The 27,386-nt window shown below is 37.0% G+C and overlaps 1 protein-coding gene across 4 annotated transcripts in view; it reads right to left on the bottom strand.

Moving 5' to 3' along the window:
• NR2C2 (nuclear receptor subfamily 2 group C member 2) overlaps nt 1-27,386 on the bottom strand; it is a 116,989-nt gene that overhangs the window by 69,289 nt on the left and 20,314 nt on the right. For 3 of the 4 annotated variants that reach the window (XM_072598393.1, XM_072598395.1, XM_072598392.1), the window contains one exon: nt 27,211-27,294. The exons of the other annotated variant lie outside the window; for it this stretch is intronic. In XM_072598393.1, coding sequence (XP_072454494.1) covers nt 27,211-27,270 — 60 coding nt within the window. In that variant the 5' untranslated portion in view covers nt 27,271-27,294. The remainder of the gene's footprint in view (nt 1-27,210; nt 27,295-27,386) is intronic. 4 annotated transcript variants of the gene reach the window in all.

The raw sequence follows: 27,386 nt of genomic DNA, 5'->3' as shown, positions 1-27,386 counted from the left end.
AAAAAGGCAGATTCTAGAATTAATATTTTCATAGCACATTAATCTATTCACTGTGCTTCTCTATCCATTACCTCATTCAGTCTGCACAAAAACCCTGTGAGGTAAGTTGGAAAGGCATTATCACCTCCATTTTATAGATAAGGCAACAGAGGAAGGTGGAGACATGACTTTCTCAAGTCTCCAGATCACAATTATTCCACTGTTCTCTCTTCTGTACTCTATTCAGCTTTCCTGCTGTGACCTCCTTCAATCCTATTCAGGATGGTAACTGCATGGGATGCAAGTAGCTAAACCCTAACCCTTTCACTGAGAGTAATACAAATTTGATTTTATGTTAACAAAGATCTTTTAGATAAAACCTACACTTTGAACTCACTAACAATACATATATAATGGATGCCAAATTAGGATTAAGGCCCGAAACATGTGGATTCATGTCTCAATTTTTCTCTTTTATTCTGCTACTGATGAACTGACCATAGTAGGTCAAAATCTGAACTAGATGAAAAGATCTTCATGGTAGCTAGTTCTTCTCAAGCTGAGATTAGCAACTCTTCAAAAACAGCTGCAGAAATATACACACCTTCTCTGCTTTTAAACTCTGGCTCCCTGCTCAACATTTTGCTGCTATGGGGGAACAAAAACTGTGTATACAAATATCACCCTTCAACGTCACATAATTCTCATCCTTTTGGGGGAAAAGAGGTGTGGAGACCTTGGTTAGATTTAAAGTGGTGGCTATACTAAGTGGTTGGACATCCACCTTTAAAAGTGTGGCTGCTAGGTCATATAACTGATGTACAAATGAAAGAAGGAGCAAGTAAGAAAAGAAAGAATATGTAAGATTTCTGTAGGGTGAAAAGAAGGTGTATTTTTGTAGGGAAATAATTTTTAAAAAAATGTATGATGGGGGCAGAGGCAACATGGCAGAGAAAAAAGCTCTCCCAAATCTTCCTCCAAATAACTTTAAATAATGCCCCAAAATGAATTCTACAGCAACAGAACTCACGAAAGTAAGACGATGAAATAATTTTCCAGCCCAAGTCAATTTAGAAGCTTGGCAGGTCACAATGGGGTAAGAGTGATGCATAGTCCAGCACAGGCCATATCTAGTAAGCAAGCAGATCAAACCTTGAGGGTGACTGTATCACTGATGGCAGTAATGGATTTCAGAGCTCTCAGACCATAGAAGTTAAGGGAGTTGGAAAACTGATCAGAAGGATATTATGGGGGTCCCTTTGCTGGCACTGGGTACATGACTCTGTTGTATTGCCCATATGAAGATCTAGGTCACAATCCTGAGTCACAGTCCCATGGCAAGGATGGGCACTAGCACACTGGAGCTTGTGACCACAGTGGAGCAGTGACCCTGGTCAGAGTTCCAGGGTTGAAAAAAGTGCTTGTGATCACCCATAGATCCTAGTACAGACCAGGAGGGTAGTAAATACTCCTCTCCTTAGATCATACCACCTTGAATGAACTGAAAATGTACAGACCCCTAGAACTAGCTCTGAAAACAGCTGCACAAAAGACCTGAAGTTTTGTTTAGATAATGCCCCCTTCATCCCAGGAGTAGTGCCCAACTTTAACATGAAGTTAAAAGTCAAGAAATAGACTGCGAAAATGAGGAAACAACAAAACAAGGATCTGAGACTACAATGTTACTATAGTAGAAGGGAAAATCAAAACATAACTCAGAAGAAGACAACAAAGTCAAGACTGTGACATCCAAAGCCTCAAAGAAAAATGTGTATTAGTCTCAGGCCCAAAAGGAATTCCTGGAAAAGCATTCTAAAATTTGATTTTAAAAATCAAATAACAGAGATAGAGGAAAAACTGGGAAAAAGCAATGAGAGTGATGGAAGAAAATCATGAAGAAAGACAAGAACTTGGTAAAGGGGGCACAAAAACATACTGAAGAAAATAACACCTTAAAAAATAAAATAGGCCAAATGGTAAAAGATATATAAAAATCCACTGAAGAGAATTCACTAAAAAGTAGAACTGGTTACATGGAAAAAGGGGTAGAAAAATTCACTGAAGAAAAGAACTCCTTAAAAAGTAGAATTGGCCAAATAGAAAAGGAGATATAAAAGCTCACTAAAGAAAATCATTTCTTAAAAATAAGAACTGGGCAAGTGCAAGCTAATGATTCCATGAGACATCAAGAAACAATAAAACAATAAAGAATGAAAAAATAGAGGAAAATATGAAATATTTTATTGTAAAAATAACTGACCTAGGAGAGATAATTTAAGAATTACTGCACTGCTTGAAAGCCATGATCATAAAAAAAAAAAAGCCTAGATGTCATCTTTCAAGAAATAATCAAGGAAATATTTTGGAGTATTCTATTCTAAAAGAGAAATTGAAAGACTCTACTGATCACCTCCTAAAAGAGATCCCAAAATGAAAACTCTCAGGAATATTACAGTCAAATTCCAGAGCTCCCAGGTCAAAGAGAAAATACTGAAAGTAGCCAGAAACAATTCAAATATCATGGAGCCACAGTCAGCTTCCCTCTGATTTAGCACTGTCTACATTAAAAAAAAAAAAATCACAGGACTTGGAATATGATATTCTGTAGAGCAAAGGAGCTTGGATTACAACCAAGAATCACCTACTCTGCAAAATTAAGTATACTCCTTCAGGGGGAAAAATGGACATTCAATGAAATAGAGGACTTCTAAACATTCCTGATGAAAAGATCAGAGCTGAATAAAAAATCTGACTTTCAAATACAAGGCTCAAGACGAGCATAAAAAGGTAACAGGAAAGAGAAATCATAAGGGATTCAATAAAGTTAAACTATTTACATCCCTACATATGAAGATGATACTTGTAATTCCCAAGAATTTTCTCATTATTAGGGCAATTACGAGTATACATAGCATAGATGTGAGTTGAATATGATTGGATAATATGAAAAACAAATTAAAATTAAAAGGTGAGAAAGAAGAATGCACTGGGAGAAGAGGGAAGGGAGAGGTAGAAATAGGGTAAATTATCTTTCATAAAAAGAGGTATGAATGAGCTTTTACAGTGGAGGGGAATATGGAGGAAGTAGAAGGAGTCTCTCATCAGAAGTGGATGAAAGAGGGAATATATACAGAGGGAACATGTACACAATCAGTTGGGTATAGAAGTCTATCTTACCTCATAGAAAAGTAGAAGGGGAAGTGGAAAACAGAAGGAGGTACTGAGAGAATAGAGGGTGGATTGAGGGAGGTAGGCAATCAGAAGCAAAACATTTTGAGAACAGAGTAAAAATAAAGAGTAGGACAAGTGGGGAAAATATTAAAATTTTTTATAGGAAGTTTCTCTGATAAAGACTTCATTTCTCACAATATAGAGAACTGAGTTAGTTATAAAAATAAGAACTATTCTCCAATTAACCAACCAAAGGATATGAAAATCACAAGTGGAATTGGAAGCTACAAACAAACCACTCCCCTCAAAAAAAAATTCTTGCTTTCAAGGAACTTGCAGTCTAAAGCATGAGATAATATGCAAAATAATCATGTACAAAAAAGATATATATAGGGATAAGTTGGAGATAATTTCAGAGGAAAGACCCTAAGATTAAGGTGGACTGGGAAAGACTTGTTGTAGAAAGTAGAACTTTGGCTGAGACTAAAAGGAAGCCAAGAAAACCAAGAGGTGGAGAAGAGGAGGGAAAGAATTGCAGGTACGGGGTACAGCCAGAGAAAATGCCCAGCATTGGGAAATGGAGCACCATATACAAGGAATAGCAGGGAAGCCAGTATCACTGGATCAAGAGTATGGGGAGATGTAAGAAGACCCTTAAGGCAAAAATTGGCCAGGTTATGTGGAGAATTTTATATTTAGTCTAGAAGCAATAAGGAGCCAGTGGAGATAACTGATCAGAGAAAGAAACACAAAGCAAAAGAAGTAGTCAGAGACCAGAGGCCCAGGCTCACATTCCAGCTGGAAGAATGTGTAAGTTTGGAGGAAAGCATCCTTCTTTATCCCTCACAGGAAGTCCCAGAGAGAGTTACATGCCCCAGAACATGGAGGTGCTTTTCTTTCCCCAGCAGCCAGTGCACACATGTGCTGCCTAAGCCAGAAGGCACCCACTCCTCAGTGGTCAATTGGCTTTGAAGCAGGCCCTCTTCCTGCTGCCCAGAGATCGCTACATGGTCCCAAAGTGCCAGGCTTATCTTTACTGAGTCAGTACACAAGGCCTATAGAAAGGCACATGTGGCACCAGAGAGGGGCCTAACTCCTAGAGTGCTCATCAGAGCTGAGCTGGAAGGGAGAGAAAGGGAATTCTTCTGATTACATTACCCATTATACTTGAAATTTGGGAAGCTGACTGGTGACTGCATTTGTCTATGGTAATTTTGAAATGCAAATGGAGGGAAAAAACCATCAAGACTTAAATTTTAATTATTCTCCCCCTATGAACAAAACTTTTGTATTACATAGAGTGAATCTGTAAAATGTGGTAGCCCAGGTGGTCTCAGCATCTTCAAAGTGGAAGGACCCTGTAGTGTAAAAAGCAAAGTGTTTGACATCAAAAGCCTTGGATGAGTCTGGGCTCTTACTACCAGAGTATCCTTGGGCACATCAATGAAGTAAAGCAATAGATTAGGTAAGTTCTCAAGTCTCTCCCAGATCTAAATACCTGTGACACATGCACTAAAAAATTACACATTTGCAAGAGCCTTGTGAAACTATAGGACTTTCCTTTCCCTAAAGTTATCAACGTAAGAGTAACAGTGTGGGTACTTACTCCAGACAGACTGTATCCCCTCCTGAGGATCTCTCAGACCTGCTAGGACAGACCTCTCTGAACTCTGCTAGACTCTCTGCGCAGAGACATACCCAGGTCATCGCTGTTTCTAGGCTCACTCTTTCCATCTTGGTAGAAACTGCCCAGAGTTTCTGCTGCACTGGTGAAGCCTACAAGACCCCAGCTTCACCTACATGCTACAATCAAGCACCTCAGGAGGACATCATTTTCCCTAAAGAAAACATACTGAAATAGCATGTTAAAGTCCAATTAATTTTAAATTATAAAACAAATAACCTAAAAATTCAAGGTCTTCCTCCAATTCTCTGGATTCTAACTTCTTACCAGATTTTGGACCAAATAATTCAAACACACTGAAAAGAAACTGTCAGTTTAACTCATTTAGATGAAAACCAAGTTTGTGCTCAGAAATGTGATTCTGATACACATCAAATATTATAATTTGAAGTGATATGAGGGAGATTGGCTTATAAAGAAAATTGAAGTATTAAGGGGTTTAACTTAGTCATATAGACAAAGAAAAGCAAAACGTCTACTGTACAACTACAAATACTTGTTTAAATAATACCAATAACGCTCAGTCTGAAAGGCAGTGTAACAAATTCTCATCTTTCCATTTCCCCCAATTTATTCATGAAGGATGAAATGGCTCAACACCACTCATTCATTGTTTTAATCTACTGCAAAGAGAAGGCTTTCTAAAAGGCTCAAGGGGGCATTTTTTCACATATAAGCTATACCATACTGGTTCTCAAAGAGGACTAGACTGAAGATATCGTAGAAAAACCATTTTGGCTGTTTGGAAGAGGATTACAAACATACACAGAAGGGCCATTTGTAACATTTTAAGAAGCCACTTTAATGAAGGCCAGTGAATGGGCAGGCTAAGAATCCTCCTCCGTCCTATGAATTCTGGTATTTGCTGTTCCAAATGAAACTAGAGGCAGAAAGTGGAATCAATAAGAGAAATCAGGAAGCAAGTGGAATGCTGGGCAGTAGCATAGGCACCACACAATGAGCCAAATGACACAACTAAATAAATATGGCCCACCTCTGGTGATATACAAGGGGACAAATGCTACTAGCAGGAGGAGTCTACAGTATATTGCTTGAAGATTGTTAAGCCTTTCAAATGTGGAATCAGTGTCAAATTATTTGTTTTCTCAAAGAAGGGGAGAGGTAGGTATGAGGTAGAGAATTCAGAACTCAAAATTTTATGAAATGAATGTTAAAATTTTTTTTTACATCTAATTGGGAAATATTTAACTTAATAAAAACAATTATTTTTTTAAAAAAGGATTGTAAGATCTTGGACTAAAGACCTTGTGAACATAAGAAGTTTTTTTTATCACTGCAACCCAATGAAGGCAAGGGCCTCAGAAAAAGGCAAATCTGGGAAGTGAACAGCTGGTTAAGAAATGGTATCTGAGAATGGGATTTGGATTTCTGAATCATGGCTTAAAATATAGGAATAATAAGCTCCTAGTTAGGGATAATGTGCACCTTATATAAGCTGGAGTCCTACAAATCTAAGAGAGAAAGAAAACTATGTATAGGCTGTACAAATACTTACACCACAGGAAAAAATCCTAGTAGCAGAAACATCAGTAAGTTCATAGGGGACAAAAATCCTAAAAAGGACTCAGTAACAACATCACCACTTTAGATGTTTATATACACAAATGTGCAGACAGAGTAACAAACCAAATAAACTAGAGATATTAGTGCAAGGAGACAAATTTGACTTTATAGGTATTAATGAAACTTGGTGGAAAGCAAACCATTACTGGAATACAGGTCGAGAAAGGCATGTCTTATTCTGAAGGGCATACTGTACAGGAAAAGAAAAAGCTACATAAAGGGGATCTGGCAGAGTAGGCTAATATATTAAGATAAAGTCATGTGAAGAAAGAAAAAAATCACAAGGAAGAAGACTAGTGGGTAAAGATCAACAGATAATGGAACAGAAGTGATAATGTTAGAGTATACTTCAGACTACCAGGACAGAAACAGGAAAGAGAAAGAGAATTCAAGGTACAGATACCAAGCCTAACTTGGAGGAATGATAACTGTATTATACGAGATATAAATTATCCATCTATTTGCTGGTACTCTCTGCCCAAAGCAGAGTAACTAATACTTTCTTAACTTGCCTTAATAACAATTTCATATTTCAAAAATGTGAAAGATGCAGAGAGGAGAACTCCTATTCCAGCTCATTTTCTCCCCAATAAGTAGGTACTGGCTTCCGGGAGTGGGGAAGAGGAAGCATGATAGAAAAGGTCAAACATACTTTGAGCTCTATTCTAGATTTTTGGACAGCAATTTCAAGGGATTAAGACAAAGGATGGGAAGCAGCCCATGAATAAATATTGTATAGGGCAATTAGTATAGGAGAAATTGGAAACTCTTAGGAATAAACTTCTTAAAAACCAAAGGGAAATAATTACAATGAGGTAGAAAAGGGAGTACTGCCGAAAATCAGGTTTTAAGTTTAGTGTATCTTGATAATAAGTTGCAATGTCTTGACTGGAATAAATATAAAAATGCGATGTAGTTAAGTCCTCTGAGATGAATGTCAGAGGTTCTAAAGCTCAGAATGAGCAGAGACGGCCAACTTGCCCAGAGTAAAGTTAAAGGAAAAAAGGGTTGTTTTTTGGTATAACAAAGATGGGACAGGAGCAGATGTAACAACAGATCCCACATGCTATGAAGGAAAGAAAAAGCTGCTCAACATCTATTTTGTTCCTAATTTCTCTGCCACAGAGAATAAACTTTGGATTGGAAAGGACAAGGCATGGGTGAACAGAAAGATAGTAAAAAAAGACCTAGCTGATCTTGATAAATTTCAGTCAACAGGCCTGTATTTATTTTATCTCAAGGCCCTAAAATAAAAATGTGACTTCTGATCACTATCAGGGATACTGAAAAGATTATAGCGAATAGGACACTGGAAATAGGCAAATGTTATTGAGGAGAGCTGAGAATTCTAGACAATTAAGCCTGAATTCAATTCTTGGCAAAACTCTCTAATGGCCTATTAACGGGATGATTTACAAACTGGCTCCAACAAGAGATCATAGAAGAGTAATCTCACTTCTATTTTTTGTTTCAGAGTCATTAGAACTGGCAGGTCAGAGGAATGTAGTGGAGGTAATTTATCTCTGTTTTGTCTATAGACAGCTTTAATTTCTTCCTCCTAAAACTGTCTGTTCATATCCTTTGACCATTTATCAACTAGGGAATGACTTGTATTTTTGTACATTTGACTCTGTTCTCTATATATTTTAGAAATGAGACCTTTATCACAACACTGGTTGTAAAAATTCTTTCCCATATGTAGAGAACTGAGTCAAATTACAAGAATACAAGTCATTGCCTAATAGATAAATGGTCAAAGGATATGAACAGGCAGTTTTCAGAGGAAGAAATTAAAGATATCTGTAGTCATATGAAAAAAATGCTCTAAATCACTATTGATTAGAGAAATGCAAATCAAAACAGCTCTGAGATACCACATCACACCTATCAGATTGGCTAACATGACAAAACAGGAAGATGATAAATGTTGGAGAAGATGTGGGAGAGTTGAAACACTAATTCATTGTTGGTGGAGCTGTGAGGTGATCCAACCATTCTGGAGAGCAATTTGGAATGATGCCCAAAGGGCTACAAAAATATGCATACTCTTTGACCCAGCAATATCGCTTCTAGGACTGTATCCCCAAGAGATCATAAAAATGGGAAAGGTCCCACATGTACAAAAATATTTATATCAGTTTTCTTTGTGGTGGCCAAAAACTGGAAATCAAGGGATACTCAACAATTGGGGAATGGCTGAACAAGTTGTGATATATGAATGTAATGGAATACTATTGTGCTATAAGAAATGATGAACAGGAAGACTTCAGAAAGGCCTGGAAAGACTTATATGAACTGATGCTGAGTGAAAGGAGCAGAACCAGAACTTTGTACACAGCAACAACCACAGTGTGTGAGGAATTTTTCTGGTAGACTTAGTCCTTCATTGCAATGCAAGGACTTAAATAATTCCCAAAGGTCTCTTAAGGCAAAATGCCTTCCAAATGCAGGGAAAGAACTATGGAATTCGATCCCAGAATGAAGCAGATCATTTTCTTTTGTATTATGTTTTGTTTTGTTTTATGATTTCTCCCATTCATTTTAATTCTTCTATGCAACATGACTAAGGTAAAAATGTATTTAATAGGAATGTATGTGTAGAACCCATATAAAATTGTATGCCTTATCAGGGAGGGAGTAGGGAGGTAGGGGAGAAAAGGAGAAGGAAGGGGAAAAATCTAAGATATATGGAAGTGATTGTAGAACACTGAAAACAAATAAAATAATAATAATAATGAAAAATTCTTTCCCAGTTTTCTGCTTTCTTCTTAATCTTGGTTGCATTGGCTCTGTGCAAAAACTTCAATTTCATGTAATCAAAATGATCCCTTTTACACTTTATAATGTTCTCTATCTCGTTTGGTCATAAATTTCTTCATTCTCCATAATCTGACAAATACACTCTCCCTTGCTCCCCTTTTCTATTTTGATTAAAGCTTTGGGCAAAGCACCACCTTTGTGGACAAGATGGAGATGCACAGCAGAACATGGTACAGTCACGGCTGAATGGCCGTATCAAAAAATGATTCAATGCTGTTATCAGTTTGGAAAGATCTCTTCAATATCCTGAGGCAACACTCTTGGACTAAATTGAAGAGTAAGTGCCAAACCACACCAGTACAGGAAGTTTTCTAATTGGGAGTTATCAACACCAATAAAATTCCAGGTCTGGTCCAAAAATAAAAATGTTATTAATAATAATATTCTTTAGTGGGAGCATTATGATTAAATTACCCCCTTGTTTTTTTAAGAATATTTTAATACTATGAGATTCAAAATTTTGGTTTTAAGTTCAGATTACTTTGATACATAGCTTTAACGTCTTGACTGGAAAAGATACTTTTAAAGACACAGAGATCTAAATAGAGAAGTTCAACACTAGTTGCACTTAGCATTGCTAGCTAGGAAGCACAGTGGACAGACTACTGGGCCTAGAGGGAGGAAAACCTGAGTTCAAATATGGCCTCACACACTTATTGGCTGTGTGACACTGGGCAAGTCGTGTAACCTCTGTTTGCCTCATTTTCCTCACCTGTTAAAAGAAAAAGATGGGTGACATCTTATAACACAAGTATCAGCTCTATTTTCTTGCTCGCATGTTGTTCAATTGTTTTTCACTTGTGCCTGACTCTTCTTGACCTCATTTGGGGTTTTCTTGGTGGGGATACTAGAGTGGTTTGTCATTTTTTTCTGCAGTTCATTTCAAAGATGACTTTGGTTAAGTGACTAGTAAGTGCCTAAGGCTAGATTTGAATTAAGCTCTTCCTGACTCCAGGTCTGGCACTCTATCCACTGTGCCACCTAACAGCCCTTCTTTGCTTATGTTCACATTATCCGTAATATCAGCAATCCATGGTTTCATTTCAAGAATCTTTTTAAGCCACTTGTCCACTCTTGTTAGGGTTAGTTTGATTAAAACTAAATAATCTAATCCATACACCAACTAAACTGGGCATATGTAAACTACAATACATCATAATGTCTTCCCATTTAGAACATGAGTGCCACTAGCATGCTTAGAGCTTAGCATTGTGCTTTACACACTGAAAAATGCTATTTTCATTCATTCATTCACTGCAACATGCAGAAAGTGAATACATGAATGAAGAAGCCATTGTCTAACTTCATGATTTGTAACTTCTGATCTTCCCTCAGGATAGCTCTCACGCTTTATATAACACATGACTGTCTGCCTTACAGAATGAATGAGGGTACCAGGATAGAACCTTCTGTTAAATACTAGTAAAGCTTAACATCTCTTACATTTGCAGCTCAAATCTTCCATGTATTGTCTCTCCCAATAGACTGTGAGTTTGTTGAGAGCACGGATTGTTTTACTTTTTGATCTGCTAAACCAGTGCTTAGCAGTGGTTTGCATGTAGTAAGCACTTAATAAAAGCTTTTTTCATTCATTCCAAGATGAGGGAAGTATGGCTAAGTAGCTATTTGTCTTAAAAAAGTCTGAGAGTTTAAGGGTACCGAAAGCTCAGGATGAATCTACAATGCAATATGGCAGCCAGAAAAAGCTAATATAATTTTAGGCTACACTTAAGAGTATCTAAAGACTAAGAAGATAAGAATCTCACTATGCTCTATCTTTGTCAGAACACATCTGGAGTTTTTTGTCCATTTCTAAGTACTACATTAAGAAGGATGCTGATAGGCTAGAGATCAGATGTGGATCTGTTTAAGGAACTGGAAATGTTTAGATGTAAGAAAAGACTGGGGGAAAGGGTGTAGGATTTAAATGATACTTATATGAGTACCTGAAGGGTTGTCATGTAGAAGACATGTATTTTCCTTGGCTCCAGAGGAAAGAGTTAGATACAATAGGTAGAACTTGTAGCAAGAAGATTTAGGTATGATGTAAAGAAAAAATTCCTAACAATTAGAACAATTCAAAAATGAAAAGGGCTGCCTTGGTAAGTCCCCTCACTAAAGAAATTAAGCAAAAGTGTCATGACTACCTATCAAATATGTTAGAGGAATTCCTTTTCAGGTACAGGTTAGATTAAATGGCCCCTCATGTTCTTTCAGACACTAAGATTCAGTAAAATGGATATAGGTTTGGGCACTATTCAGAAAGGTATATAGTCTCCAGTGGCATTTGGACAATTCAACATTTACTGTGTGCTAATAACTACATCCTAAGAATATATAGATGATTAAGATACATTAATAAGGAGCTTACAGTCTAATGGGAAGAAAAAGCATGTACACAAATACAATGCAGCATATGAAAGTGCTTATGAGGTACAAAATACCTTGAGAAATTGTGAGTAATCACTTCTCCTGGTAGCTAACTTGTGATAGTTGTGTACGTATCCATGCCATAATATTTCTAAAAGAAAACTGATTGAGAATCCAGAGGTGACATTTTATTTTTATCAGTAAACTCTTTCAGTCTCTCTTCTTAAGAGAAAGTATGTCTCTGGATACCATGCAAGAGCAATAAAAGATGTCAGGTTAAGATAGCTAATTTTTACTTAGAATTTGAAGCATTTCAAATGATTTAATTGTTTATTAACTGGTCAGTCACAAATAACTTTATTATTGCACGACCACAATTGAAAACATGTGAAGGAGGACAAAGAGAAATCTATTTCCAACAGGTATCTAAGGGAACTCAATAATGTATTATAAATGCCAATAATGCTTCCTACACCAACCAGAACTTGTGGATTACTCTTCCAACAGGAAGTACAATTTCATTTAAAAAAAAAATATCCTTCCTCTCCAAACCCAATCTAGCTTCTCTTGTTAATTTTATTACTGTCAAGGGCATCACCATCCTACCAATCACCTGGGTTCACAACCTAGTTGTTAACCTCAACTCCTTACTCTCACTTCCCATATCTAATTAGGTGCCAAGTTTGGTTGTTTCTATCTTCCTAACATCTCTCATATATGTCTCTTTTCTCCTGACACTCTCACCCTGGTATAGGTCTACTGCAAGTGATCATTGCAGTAGTCTACTAGTTGGTCATTCTGCTTCAAGTCTCACTCAATACCAGTCTATATTCTACTCAGCTGTCAAATTGATCTTCCTAAAGTGCAAGTTTCACCATGTTATCCCCCTGATCAGTTATCTCAAGTGGCTCCTTATTGCACCTAGACTAAATATAAAATCCTCCACATAACATAACCTGGCCAGTTTCTGCCTTAAGGGTCTTCTTATACCTCCCCACACTCTTGATCCAGCGATCCTGGCTCCCCTGCTATTCCTTGCACATGGTGCTCCAGGCATTTTCTCTGGCTGTATCCTATGCCTACAATTCTTTCTCTCCTCATCTCCACCTCCTGGTTTCCCTGACTTCAAGTCTCAGCCAAAATTCTACTTTCTACAAGAAGTCTTTCCCAATCCTCCTTAATCTTAGGGTCTTCCCTCTGAAATTATCTCCAACTTATCTTTTGTGAACAGTCATTTTGCATGTTATCCCCTACATTAGACTGTCAGCTCCTTGAAAGCAGGAATTTTTTCTTTTGAAGGGAGTAGTTTGTTTGTAGACCTAGTGCTTCCACAGTGATAGAGGAATTGTAGGAGCTTAATATATACCTGTTGGTTTGACTAACTTCTAGCAATAGGATAAAAACATTGAAACTTTAAAAAGTATGGCCACTTTTTCCTCTCCCCCCGGATTGATTTTCCTCCTCCCGGTCTGATCACACCTACGTTCTACTCCTTAACTGGGGATATATAACCCTCTGACCTGGGCCTTTAACTCTTTACTCTCTTACTGCTATTTATTTATTAACCAGAGCCAGTCTAACATCACCCACTGCTTACTTGGGGTCATGGGCATTTTGAACTGGATGTTTCATAGGCATCTCTTATTTCTTCCTCCACACATCCCTCTTCTGAACTTCCCTAACTTTGTCAATCCAAATTACTAGGATTTGCAACTTTGGTGTCATCTGTTTCCTCACTCTCCCCTCCTCCACATATCCAAAGAGTTGCCAGGTTTCACCAATCCTCTCTTCCCCCACATCTCTTGCATAGACCCCTTTCTCTACAGTTGCTACAAGAGGCCAAGTTCTCTTCAAGGACAGCTTGATCCAGTAGAAAGAGTATTAGATTTGGAGTCAAAGTAACTGGGTTCCACCTGTCACTTTTTCTGTTACCTTGGACAAGTCACTTACCCTCTTTGGGCCTCAGTTTCTTCTTAGATGGCCCCTGTTTCTATTTGAGTTTGATACTACTGGTCTTGAGGATGACATAATAACTCTTCTGTTTGGCATTTAAAGCCCTTTACAATCAGGCTCCAACCTATCTTTGCAGGCTAATTACACATAATTTGCCTTTACAAACTAAAGTCAAATGGGCATTCTTGCTGTTCCTTCCACATGACATTTCATATCCTCTCTACATAACTTTGTACAGACAGTTTCCCAAGCCTGGAATTCTGTTCCTCCTAACCTCCTCTTAGTAGAATTCTGAGTTTCTTTCTAAGCTGAGTTCAGTCACTTCCTACACAAAACTCTCCTAAGTTCCTCCAGATGCTTATTTTCCCACAAATTACTTTGCATATATTTCTTTTAGTTTACTTGAATTTTTTTATTTTTAATAGTATTTTATTTTTTCCCAATTATATAAAAACAATTTTTAATGATCACTTTTACAAGATTCCAAGTTCCAAATTTTTCTTTCCCCTCACTACCCTCTTCCTAAAATAAGAAATTTGATATATGGGGAGTGGAGCCAAGATGGTGAAATAGAATGACGGACCTGTAGAAGCTCTTCTCTATAGCCCATAAAATATCTGTAAAAAATGACTCTAAACAAATTCTAGAGCAGCAGAAGCCACAAAATGACAGAGTGAAAGAGATTTCCAGCCTAAGACAGCCTGGAAGGCCGACAGGAAAGGTCTATTGCACTGGGTGTGGAGCACAGCCCGGAACTGGCCACGGTACAACAGGGACAGGACAGGAACAGGCTTCAGAGGGCAGAATCCCTGGCAGCAGCTGCAGTTCCCAGATTGTTCAACCTACACACACCAAAAACAGCTTCAAAGGTCAGCGAGAAAACTCATTTACCTGTGTGAGAAGAGAACAGGGTCTGGCCCCGCCCTCAGCAGCAAGTACAGCGGCAGCATCCATTTTTGGAGCCCTCGGCCTAAAGCCTGTGGGGGAAATGAGCCACTGATCTGAATCTCAGCCCTGAGTGGCTCTCCTGGGTTGAGGAAGAGTACTGGCATGGTGGAGCTGGAGACAGTTGTGGAGAGGGAATTGTACTTGCAGATCCTAGGCAGAAAAGAGTGCTTGTGGTTGCTCACAGACAAGAGCTTAGGCCAGGAGAGGAGGAAACACCTCTCCCTTGATTGTGCCACCTTGTAGGAATTGAGAATTTACAAGTCCCAAGAGTATACCTTCCTCTTGACAAAAGACTCAAAAGTCAAGTAATTGGCTGGAAAAATATCCAAAAAGGGGGGAAAAATTAAGACTTTAGAAGGCTACTTTTTTGGTGGACAGGTATTTTCTTCCATCCTTTTGGATGAGGAAGAACAATGCATACCATCAGAGGAAGACCTAAAAGTCAAGGCTTCTGCATCCAAAACCTCCAAAATAAGTATGCAATGGTCTCAGGCCAAGGAAGAGCTCAAAAAGGATTTTGAAAATCAAGTAACAGAGGTGGAGGAAAAACTGGGAAGATAAATGAGAGCCATGCAAGAAAATCATGAAAAGTGAGTCAACAGCTTGCTAAAGGAGACCCCAACAATGCTGAATAACACCTTTAAAAACAGGTTAACTCAACTGGCAAAAGAGGTTCAAAAAGCCAATGAGGAGAAGAATGCTTTAAAAAGCAGAATGGGTCAAATGGAAAAGGAGGTTCAAAAGCTCACTGAAGAAAAATAGTTCTTTAAAAATTAGAATGTTAGAGATGGAAGCTAATGACTTTATGAGAAACCAAGAAATTACAAAACAAAACCAAAAGAGTGAAAAAATAGAAGATAATGGGAAATATCTCATTGGAAAAACAACTGACCTGGAAAATAGACAATTTAAAAATTATGGGACTACCTGAAATCCATGATCAAAAAAAGCACCTAGACATCATTTTTCATGAAATTATCAAGGAAAACTGCCCTGATATTCTTTTCCCATTTTTTATAATCTCTTTCGGATGCAGATATGGTAGTGGTATTGCTGGATCAAAGGGTATGCAGTTTTATAGCCCTCTGGGCAGAGTTCCCAGTTGCTTTCCAGAATTAGATCAATTCACAACTCTACCTGCAATGTATCAGAGTCCAGTTTTCCCACATCCTCTCCAACATTTATCATTTTCCTGTTTTGTCATATTAGCCAATCTGATAGATATGAGGTGGTACCTCAGAGTTGTTTTAATTTGCATTTCTTATTTCCTCACATGACTACAGAAAGTTTTGATTACTTCATCTGAAAATTGCCTGTTCATATTCTTTGACTATCTATCAACTGGAGAATGACTTGAATTCTTATAAATTTGGCTCAGTTCTCTATGTATTTGGAAAATGAGACCTTTATTGGAGACACCTGTTTCCCCGGCTTTCTGCTTTCCTTCTAATCTTAGTTGTATTCGTTTTATTTGTGCAAAAGCCTTTTATTTTAACATAATCAAAATTAATTATTTTATATTTCATAATGCTCTATCTCATTTGGTCACGAATTCTTCCCTTCTTCATAGATCTGACTGGTAGACAATTTCTTACTGTTCTAATTTATATATGCTATCACCCTTTATGTCTAAATCATGTGCCCATTTTGTTCTTATCTTGGTGTATGGTGTGAAATATTGATATATACCTAGTTTGTGCTCCATTGTTATCCAGTTTTCCTAGCATTTTTTGTCAAATAGTGAATTCTACTTTTTATATACTTACAAACATGTTGTTTCACCCCCTGTAGACCGCTTCTTGATGGCAGAGACAATTTCATTTTTGTCTTTGTGTCTGGCATAGAACCTAGCATGTACCAAGCACTAAATGGTGCTGGTGGTGGTTGTTGTCCTTCGTTCTTAAAGAGGACCAAAATGACATCAGTATGACAAAGTCAAGATTCAATGTCTAACTGTGGCTGATCAGACCAATACGAGCTCAGACTGGGCACAGTTAGTCCGGGTGAATATTTGGGGTGGATACTCTAAATTTGACCATCCTATTTGACCTTTGAGCTGTTTCAATTCTGCTTTGCTCAGAGAGCACAGCACCTTCTCTGATGTGGGCATATCTTGCTAAGTGGTCCTGTGTCACTGTCTCCCATGTCACACAATCAAAGTTCTTGAGAGAGACCTTGAGAGTGTCCTTGTATCACCTCTTCTGACCACCATGTCATTGCTTGTCCCATGAGAGCTCTCCATAAAATAGTCTTTTTGGCAAGCGTACATTTTTCATTCAAACAATGTGCGTGACCAGCCCATGAGGTTTGTGTTCTCTGAAGCATAGTTTGAATGGTTGGCAGTTTAATACGAGTAATGACCTCAGTATTTGGTACCTTATCCTGCCAGATGATCTTCAGAATCTTCCTAAGAGAGTTCAAATAATATTTAAAAAAAAAACAAAAAACAATAAAACCAAAAAAACCCCAGGTACTAAATAATCCTATCTGAATGACAGTAGATGAGCCTATTTTAAAACTTATAAGTTACTACTTTGTTCTTATGATGGCCTGGATCAAAAATCTAACTAAACTCTCTTTTACTATCTTTCACCTAAATGAATAAGTGAAAAAGCATTTATTAGTGCTTAGTCAAAGTATGTTTCAGCACTGGGGATACATTAAAAAAAGACAGTTCCTACTCTCATGCAGCTCACATTTAATAGGTAGAGACAATACTTATAGATTTCACAAGTACAAAAATATTTATAGCAGCTCTCTTTGTGATGGCCAGGAACTGGAAATCAAGGGGATGCCCATCAGTTGGGGAATGACCAAACAGGTTATCGTACATGAATGTAATGGAATGCTATTAGGCTATGAGAAATGACAAACAGAAGGACTTCAGAAAAGTCTGGAAAGACTTATATGAACTGATGCTAAGTGAAATGAGCAGAATCAGGAGAACATTATACACAGTAACAGCCACAATGTGCAGGGACTGTTTTTGATAGGCTTAGTCCTTCACAGCAAGGACCTAAAACATTCCCAAAGGACTATTGAGGCAAAAAGCCATCCACATCCAGAGAAAGAATATGGAATTGGAATGCAGAATGAAGCAGAATATTTTCCCTTGTGTTATCTTTTGTTTTGGTTTTTCTCATGGTTTCTCCCACTCATTTTAATTCCTCTATGCAACATGACTAACGTTAAAATGTGTTTAATAAGAACATATGTGTACAACCCATATAAGAATACATACCAACTCAGGGAGGAAGGGGGAGAAAATTTAAGACATATTATGGAAGTGATTGTTGAAAACTGAAAACAAATTAATTTTAAAAAATCTATTTTGCTTTTGATCACTGCCTTCCTTAACGCACAGTCCTTTTTTTATCATCCCCCTACTCCCACCCCTTTTTCTCTATCTTGTTCTCCTCTTATTTCGCAATTGGGTAAAATATTTCCATACCCAAGTATGTATTCTTGCCTCTTTGAACCAATTCCAATGAATGAGGTTCAAGAATTGACTGTCATACCCCCTGTCCCATTTTCCCCTTCACTGCAAAAGCTCTTTTTTGCATGCCTCTTTTATGTGAGAAAATTTTCCCCATTCTGCTTCCCCATTTCCCTTTTCTCCCAGTGAATTCCTCTTTCCCATTCCTTTTTTTCTTTTTTTTTGGAGATCATTTCAACGTGATCAACTTACATCCATGCCCTCTGTATTTAGAGATTTCCTCTAACTGCCCTGAAAATGATAAACTCCTTAGGAGTTACATGTTATTTTCCCACATAGAAATGTAAACAGTTTAATTTTATCGAGTCTTATGATTTCTCTAATTTTATGCTTCTAATTTTTAAGGAATTATTTTCTTCAGTGAGCTACTTCTGCTTTTTAAACAGTTCTTTTTTTCAGTGAATTTTTGTGTCTTAAAAAAAAACAACCTCTTAATTCTCCTTTATTTTTCTTGCATCACTTCTCATTTTGCCCCCCAATTTTTCCTTTACTACCCTTATCATTTTCTTTAACTCTTTCAGGAAATCTTGTTCAGCTTGTGTCAAATTGGCATTTTTCTTTGAAGCTGTGCTTGTGGCTGTTTTCACATTATTGACTTCTGAGTTTGTCTTGGCTTTCCTTGTCACCACAGTAGCTTTTTATGGGTAAGTTCTTTTATTGTTTGCTCATTTTCCCAGTCTATTTCTTGACTTTGAACTTTACGTTAAAGCTAGGCTTTGCTCACTTGGGCAGGGAGGGACTTTGGGGGAACCCTGTCCCAAGCTTCAGGCTTTTTTGTGTTGCTGTTTTCTGAGCTAGTTTTGGGAGTCTCTAAGTTTTTAATGCTGCCCAGGTGGTATGATCCAGGGAGAAGTGTGGTCCTTGCTCTTTTGATCTGTGTTCTGGTCTTTACCCAGGACCCTGTTCCCTGTACACACTAGTGATTGGCCCTGGAACTGTGACCAGGTCCCCTGCTCCCCTGTGACAGACCACAAGCACTTCTTCCTACCCTGAAACTGCAACCCAGAACTGATATGTGCAATGGGATTGCCAATGAACACCAGCTGAACCTGGTGCCAGTAAAGGGTCCCTTGTAATTTCTTCCTAACCAGTTGTCTGACTCCCTTCCTGTCTCTGGGCTGCAAGCTCCCAAAACTGCTGCTGCTGCGGCTGTTATGGCCCTTCAAGGTCTGAGGCTGGTGCTGGCACTATGTATTCCAGAGAGACCTCCATCCATGTTACAGACCTCTCCTGCTGACCTGAGTTTTTGGAGGCTGGAAAAAAGTCTCACCCTGTCATTTGTTGAATCTGCTGCTCCAAAATTGATTTGAGGCATTAAACTGTTTGGAAGAGTATGATGTAAGAGTTCAGATGGGTTGCTGCCCCTAATCAGCCATCTTGGCTCCATCTTAGTATGCAGTGTTTAAAGGTTTATAAGGCACTCTACCAGAGATTATCTCATTTGAGTACAGAGCCATCAAAGAATTTGTAATTCATATAATGATATACAACTGGGATCTAAGCATAAGTCTCACAATTTGATTTTAGTTGATAAAAGAACATTTAAAAAGAAATATCCAATGATTTGTTTGCAAAATGCTGGGGTGGATCTCTCATGCTACATTAGGGGTTTCTAACTGTGGTTTTGGTTCAATGACACATATTTAAAGTGACCCACAATTACAACATTGTTACTAAATAAAAATATGGTCTACTCTATGATATGGTTTCTATAAATGAATTGTGACCAAAAGGCAGGAGCTACCTACAATAGCAGAATGAACCCTGGGCTTAGAGTCACAAGACCTGGATTTGCATCCCAGGTCAGCTTCTTACTAGCCACATAATCTTGAACAAGTCTGGTCTCCACATTTATTAATAAGAAGATAATTTTTGTCAAGAAATTACTTTGAAAACTTAAGGTATCATATAGATGTCAGTTATTGTCATCATTAATCTTGTGCACAAATACCTGAAACAATGCATAATCTTTTACTGGACATGACAGTTTTACTTTTTCAACTTAAATGGTAACCATGAGCTAAAAAATTAGTAACTGAGAAAAGACAGCTAAGACCCAAATTCAACCCCTATGAATCCAGTTGAACTGTCACGATCAATTAAAATGTTTATTTTATCAAGAAAATTCTTCATGTAGCTCTCTAACAGGCTTTTATTTACTGCTGCAACAGGACATCTCTGACTAGTTTTCTTGCTGTCATACCTCCTTATCTATCCTCCTGCTACTCCTTCCCTACTAAATTTAAATGAACAAATAAATAAATCATGTTTACAGGTACAAGGTACTATGGGAGATCCAGAATTTAAAGACAAAGGAGTCTGCCCTTAGTTAACAATCTAACCGGGGAAACTAGACTGTCAGGTGAAAAGCAAGTTCAATAACCAATAGTTTAAGAGAGAGAAAAGCCAAGACATATTAATTAGTACTGATTGGTCTTGCTGCTATGTGAAAATACTCTTTGGCAATTTCATGTATTTATTAGTTATTCAATCTTTGAATTAACTGTGAAAGACTTAGCTACTTTGAGCATACAATCACCCGCTGCAACTCCAAAGGACTCATGATATAAAATGTTCTCCACCTCTGGAAAGAGAACTGATGAACTCTGAGTGCAGACTGAAGCATTTTGTCCTTTCTTTATTTTTTTTTGCTTTTCCTCCCACAAGGTAGCTAATATGGAAAAAGGTTTTGCATGACTTCTTTAAAGGGAGGGAGAAAATCTGGAACTGAAAATTTTTTTGAGGTTACTCTCTCTTGTAGTAAGAATAGAAAGAATGAAGTATTTCTATCAAGGGACTTGGTTTAAATCCCAACTTTGCTATTTTCTAACTGTGTAAACTTAAGTTTAATCATGTCAACTCTAAGGAACTCAGATTTCTCATCTATAAAAAGAAAGGGCTGGATTTGATCAAGGACTCTTAACCCTTTTTGAGTCATGGGTCTCATAGACAGTCTGGTGAAGCCTATGAACCCTTTTCTCAGAAAAACATATTTTAAGTATAGAAAATAAAATACAAAGGAAACCAACTATTACTGAAATTGTTATCAAAATATATATTACATATAAAAAGTTCATGGGCCCCAGCTTAAGAACCTCTGGAATACATGATCTCTGAAGTCTTTTATAGCTCTAATTTCTATGAATGTCTAATGCTGTACATATAGTCAGCACTAAAATGATAACCAAATACCAAATAAAGTGAAGCAGCATAGTGTACTTGGGGCCTGAAGTCAATGCAGACTCAATCTTTCTGACATTCAGTTATTTCATCTGTAAAATGGGAACAATAAATATCTATACTACCTATTTCACAGAGTTGCTGTCAGGCTGATTATCTAGTTTGTAGACTAGCCAAATCTTTTTTTTCTTCTAACATCTTTTCGAGGCAGCATTTCTACCAGGCTCAGGCATAAGGGAATGAAAATTAAATTAATTAATTTGTGACTGTGTAGGTTTGGTTATAAGTTTAACAAAGGAGATGGTGAAAATGGTAAAAATGAAGATTTGGGAGCAGCCATGGATTTTAATTATTTTTCCTATCCTTGATTAACAGTAATAGCAAATGGTATACTAAGGTAGAAAGAACACTGACTACAAGTCAGAAGACTTAAGTCTAGTTCTGGTTTGTCACTAACTTGCTGCATGGTCTTGGGTGAATTCTTTCACCTTGGGGGGGTGAGGGGGGGCAATATTCTTGACTTCCCAATCTAGAAAATAAGGGAATTAGATGACCTGATCTCTGAAGTCCCCAAGAGCTCTAAAATATAAGGATTCCATCAGCAATCAGTTACATTTTCAAAAGATAAACTTAAGTTTAGGCTAAAACAAAAGTTAGAGATATGGAGTCCAATAATTACATCCTACATTGTTAAAATATACCACCATTTAAATAAATATATTCATATCTTTTTCAAATAATAAGGTAGCCATGACCTAACTGGAATGGATGCCATGAGATGGAAAAAAACAAAACACTTCACTACAGACAATTCTGATGTAGAAAAAGAAATCAACTCGGTATACATTATTTACAAAGTATAAAAGCTATAATAGAGAGAAATAACAAGGTCCTTAAAATCCTTTGCATTTTAGTAGCTTCATCAATGGAATGCAGTAACCAATTTGGTTGAAAATCTAGAAATAAATGACATAAAGGAAAACTAAGGTAAAAAAACTAATGGTCAAACTAAGTATTATAATCTTTGCTAATTTTTTCTATGCACTGTCATTTAATAGGAGACTGAATTAAGGGGAATTTTTTGCAAATCAGAAGACACTGAGACTAATTCATTTCAAATGAATAAAGAATCAGAATATCAAGAATTTTATATATATATAAAATAATCAAAAAGAATTGTCAAGAACACCCCCAAGGGAAATCAAGTTAGAAATCCAAGAGATCTCTGCACTCCCATTAAAGGTGCTAAAAACTTGACATTCCATGAAATGGTATGGCATAGTACACAGAGTCAGAAGGACCTAAATTTAAATCCCATCTTGAACTGTTATCAGGTGGGACCCTGGGTCAGTCAGTTAATCTGTTTCTTTTATAAAAATGAGGATAATAATGCATGAAATGTTTGTTTATGAACTGTACAGCATGATATAAATATCAGTTATTATGACATCATTCACTCAGAATGCCTGAGGGAGAGAAGAGAAAAATATATAAAATTTGAAATGCAGATGATAAAACACAATAATCTAGGTAAAAGGCAATGAAAAGATTCAACTAAGGTGGTAGCTGTGTGAGTACAGAGGAGTAGGATGCAAGAAATGTTGTGAAGGTAGAAACAGAAAGCTTTGGCAAATAACTAGACATGTACAGTGAGGGTAAGGAGAAGGAGAGCTTAATGCCAAGGCTACAAATCTGAGGGACTGAAGGATGGTTGCACCTTTCATAGAAACAGGAAAGTTTGGAAGAGGGTCAGTTCAGTTTAGGTTGAGTTCAAGACATCTCTGGAACATTCCATCTGAAATTCCAATAGGCAGTTGGTGATGAGGAACTGAAAACTGGGAGATACTGGGGTAAATACAAACACACCCACACATACACCTTTTAAGTTATCTGGAAACAAAGTTATTCTTATCACTCTTAATCAGATTTTACCCTGTAAACACTATCTTCTAAGATGTCTTACTTCAAGATGTAAGACAGATTTGCTCTCTAACCTTCTATAATCAGAAAAGATACAACAGCATGCTGAAGGAATGAGTGATGGAACTAGACAGGCCATATAAACTGAACTCTGATGGTTGGAAGAAGTGATCATCACTCCCATGATGGAAAAAAGGTTCCAAATCAGGGCCTCAAGGAGAACACCAATATCTGAAATGCCCAAAAGCCATCTGGAGGTAGCAGTGAAGTGTAGTTAAGGTGATAGATGAAATGGTTTATTTTGTTTTACTACACTTCTTCCTTCTCTTACTATCCAAAGTAACAGAAAAAAAAATTGTATTGGAACTTAAATAATTTGAAATTTTTTTGGTAACTTAGGTACCCGTAGCATGTACAAAAATCAATCACCATTATATCTTATTCACATCACATAAAGACATCTAAAATTCACATCCTGAAATTCTGAGTATAGTCTGTAGATAGGCTAATGAGTACACTCTGCTTGATAAATGGTAAGCTCTTTCTTTTTCTTCCATTCAATTATCTTTAATAAAATAAGGGGCTTCCTCCTCAAGGGTGCTGGTTTTATAAATGGTATCTGTAAATCTTTAAAACTCCCTTTAAAAGAACCAATATTTTTTTTCTTGTATTGAGGGATTAATTTGAATAAAAATACATAAATCTAATATTTTTGGAAAAGGCTGCTTGTTTAAAATTTTTCTTAAAAAAAGCATATCTAATGCAGTACTGCAGCTAATATTAAAATATAGACTGATTCTTAACATTATCTTAAAATAGTTCTGTTTTTTAACAGTGAGCTTATCCATTTGAAGGCTACTAGAATCAAAACATGAAGCCTTTATTTCATTACTAGGACTGAAGCACAGGGTGTGTCACAAAAACCATCATAATGTGTGAGTTCTTTGCATTTTGTTTGCCCATAGATGCATAAATGTCATATATTAATTATGCAAAATATCAAACTGTTCAGGAAGGTGAAAATAAGACCTCTCACTTTAAATTTAAATATATTATGACAAATATCTATATCTATATATAAATAAGCTTCTGAGTTTGTTAAAGAAACTTGTCAAAAATTTGTTCAAGGTCCTTAGCTTGTGTTTAAAAGTGTATTTCACAATTGTCTAAAATACAATTTTAACTAGATTTTCCATTTAAATCATTTTTGTGTTTTTACTAAAACACAAAATTAGATTTACCTAAGAAATCAAGGTCTCTTACCAAGAAGATATACTATCCTAGAAGAAGTCCAAACCTGAAGTCATAGGAAATGACCTAGGACTCTAATACCTCTAAATATACTGTTCTTTGTGTAGGTTGTTTTTGCGGGGGGTTGGAGGGGAGTTGGGGGAATGAAGGCCTACCACAAACATCCTCCTAAGAATGAACAGGGTTATCAAGAACTCTTCATTCACTACAGACTAATCTAGCATAAAAGCGGACATTCATTTCAGTTATTTATACATGTCATTCTTATACTCATAAGGAGAAGGCAACATATTCTAAACTCAAATGACTCCTACTGCTCTTCTACCTTGAGGAATTTAGGAATCTGCACGTATTAGAAGCTAGTTAATACAATGGCCAATTTATTCCACATGAATGTACGTCAGCAGTTTCAAGTGTATCATTACTGATGTACGCCCTCGGACAAATCACCACTCTCGAGGCTTTGGGTTCTTCATCTGTAAGTTGGGGATAATAATAATCATGACAGTTTTCATAACTCAAAGCCAGAAAGTAAACCAGATGCCTCACTCGTTGATCAAACCTTCATTAAGCAACTACTATATGTAAGCCATCACACTAGGTGTGGGGGATGTAAGGACTAAAAACTGCCTAAGCACGGTTGGGCTTTGGAGGAGAGGAAGGGAATGCAGCAAGCACATCAACATGTGCAAAATGATTGAAAGAGGAAAAGAACACTAACTACTGGGAAGATCAAGAAAAGAAAGAGTACTGGCTCTAGCATCGAGAGGATCTAGCTTCCAATCCTCCTTGTTCTTGTTTCCTGCCTGTGTGACCTTGGACAAAGCAGCAACCTTCCTGGCTTCAGTTTGCTCATCTGCAAAATGAAGGGGTTTGATTAGAGAGCCTCGAAGGTCCTTTCTAACTCTAGATCTATGACTTACAAATTCCTATATGTGGTGGTACCAGAGTTAACCCTTGAGAAAGCTGGGTAGTCTAAGAGGCAGAGGGGAAGAGGGAGCAAAGTCCAGGCCTGTACAAAGTAAAGAGAAGAGGGTATAGAATGACAATTTTGGGGAACAGAAAGTAGGCCAGTTTGACTGTAACATAAAGTGGGGGGAAGAAGAGAGGAAATAAGCATTTATTAAACACCTACTATGTGCCAGGCACTGTGCTAAGCACTTCACAAATATCTCATAGAAATAAGACCTGTGATTCTTTCTATACTGACAGGGTACTTGATACAAACAACTATGTTATCATTTGTTTAGCAAATGAAGCTGAAAAACAGTAAGACCTATTTTATCTACTTCTGAATTAATCTAACAGGTACTTCTTCTTGTCTTCTAGGTGTTCCTTTATTACCTTTCAATGGGAAATTGTGAAAGCTTTCAAACTATTAAGACTGAAATATCATAAATGAACCAAAAATAAAAATAAATCTTAAAATAATGTAAGGAAAATTAAAAGAAGATGGTTTGGAGGAAAATTTCACCTTTTTTGAATAAAAGACATTATTTCTATATTCCAAATTATGAACATAAAAATTAACTTGTATTTTTATAGTGCTTTAAGATTTACAAAGCACTTTACATATATTGTCTTATGTGATCCTCACATCCCTGGGAGAGAGGTGCAATTGTTTTGGCCATTTTATAGATAAGGAAACTAAGACTGAAAGAAGTGAAATGACTTGCCCAGGGTCACACAGCTAGTAGGTGTTAGACTATCTTTTTTTGTTTTATAAATCTACAGAAGAGAATTTCTGCCAAGAGAAGTAATACTGGAATCCAGGCAACATGATAAATTCCTCCTTGGGAAGAACACAACCTAAAGCACACAGAAGCCATAAAGCTGCAAAGCAGAATCCATAGGAATCTCCATACGCCAATTTTATGAATGTAGACATAGCACACAACCGCATTAAACCCAAAGATCTCTGATCCCCCGAGGAATTACTCTAATCTCTCAGGCCAGTGATCCATAAAATAAGACTGTCCAAATTAGCTTCCAAAGTAAACTTTACTGACTACAAAGTAAGACCATAGATACAACTTACTCTTCACCCTCACTTCACATTTGTACAATAGTCTATGGGGATTCTGAAGGCAATTTATCCCTCTCTTAGCACAATAACAAAACATTATAAACACTGATAAATACACCAATTTTACAAGAGTAAATAGTTTTACAAGCCTGACTTTTCCATAATATGGTACACAATTAGTAAATTAAGTGAAAATTTCAATATTTTAATGAGGTGAAATAAATCTGCTTTGATCTCTTTAATTCCCAGCTGATATAAATCATTATTTATAGAGTAGGTAAATTAAAGGTTTATATACAATCTGAATGATCAACTCATGTTTATTGCTTTAAATGTCTGTGTTCAATTTCCAAATCTCTTCAAAATTTCATGCTTTAGAGGATTCACATCTTTACAGTTTGTGTACTTACTTTGGAAATATATCTTGTGGTTCAAAAGAACTAGGTCTTCAGTAATTCCAGAGCATTAGCTTTTTAGCTTGGTTATCAAGTAAGAGAAATTGAAATTGAGTTCCAAAGTCAAAATGTAGCCCTCTTATTTTTAGAAGCATCAATTTTCTCATGGGGTTGGGCAGTAAGGGAGACAAAGTTAAAATTTTTGAAAGAAGTCTGATTTTAGAATGGGACACCCTACTTCTCACATAACCTATGAAAATAAAGGGATGGCACACATTATACTGACACTTCCTCTACTCTACAGTATAAACAGAATCTGCCCAGTAAGGATGCCTCACTCTGCCTCTGTCACTTGGAAACAACGGAGCACACTGACATATTTCTTTTTTCAAAAGGAAGTGTGCCAGCTATTGTAATAGCATCTGTCACTCACCTCAGCCACCTGCTGTGTCTCCACTATCTGCTGAGCCAGCACCTCCATATTTGTTGCCATGGTGAAGCAAGATCATTAGAGAACCTGTTTGGAAAGATGCCAGCAACTTCCATCAGGCAAGAAGAAATTAGGCTACTTGAAAATTATTAATAATCAAAATTAATCTCTGGCATAAT

This window comes from Notamacropus eugenii, chromosome 3 (assembly GCF_028372415.1).
Source record: "Notamacropus eugenii isolate mMacEug1 chromosome 3, mMacEug1.pri_v2, whole genome shotgun sequence".
Lineage (NCBI taxonomy): Eukaryota > Metazoa > Chordata > Mammalia > Diprotodontia > Macropodidae > Notamacropus > Notamacropus eugenii.
The sequence above is the reverse complement of the archived record's forward strand: the minus strand, read 5'-3'. Positions and strand labels throughout refer to the sequence as shown.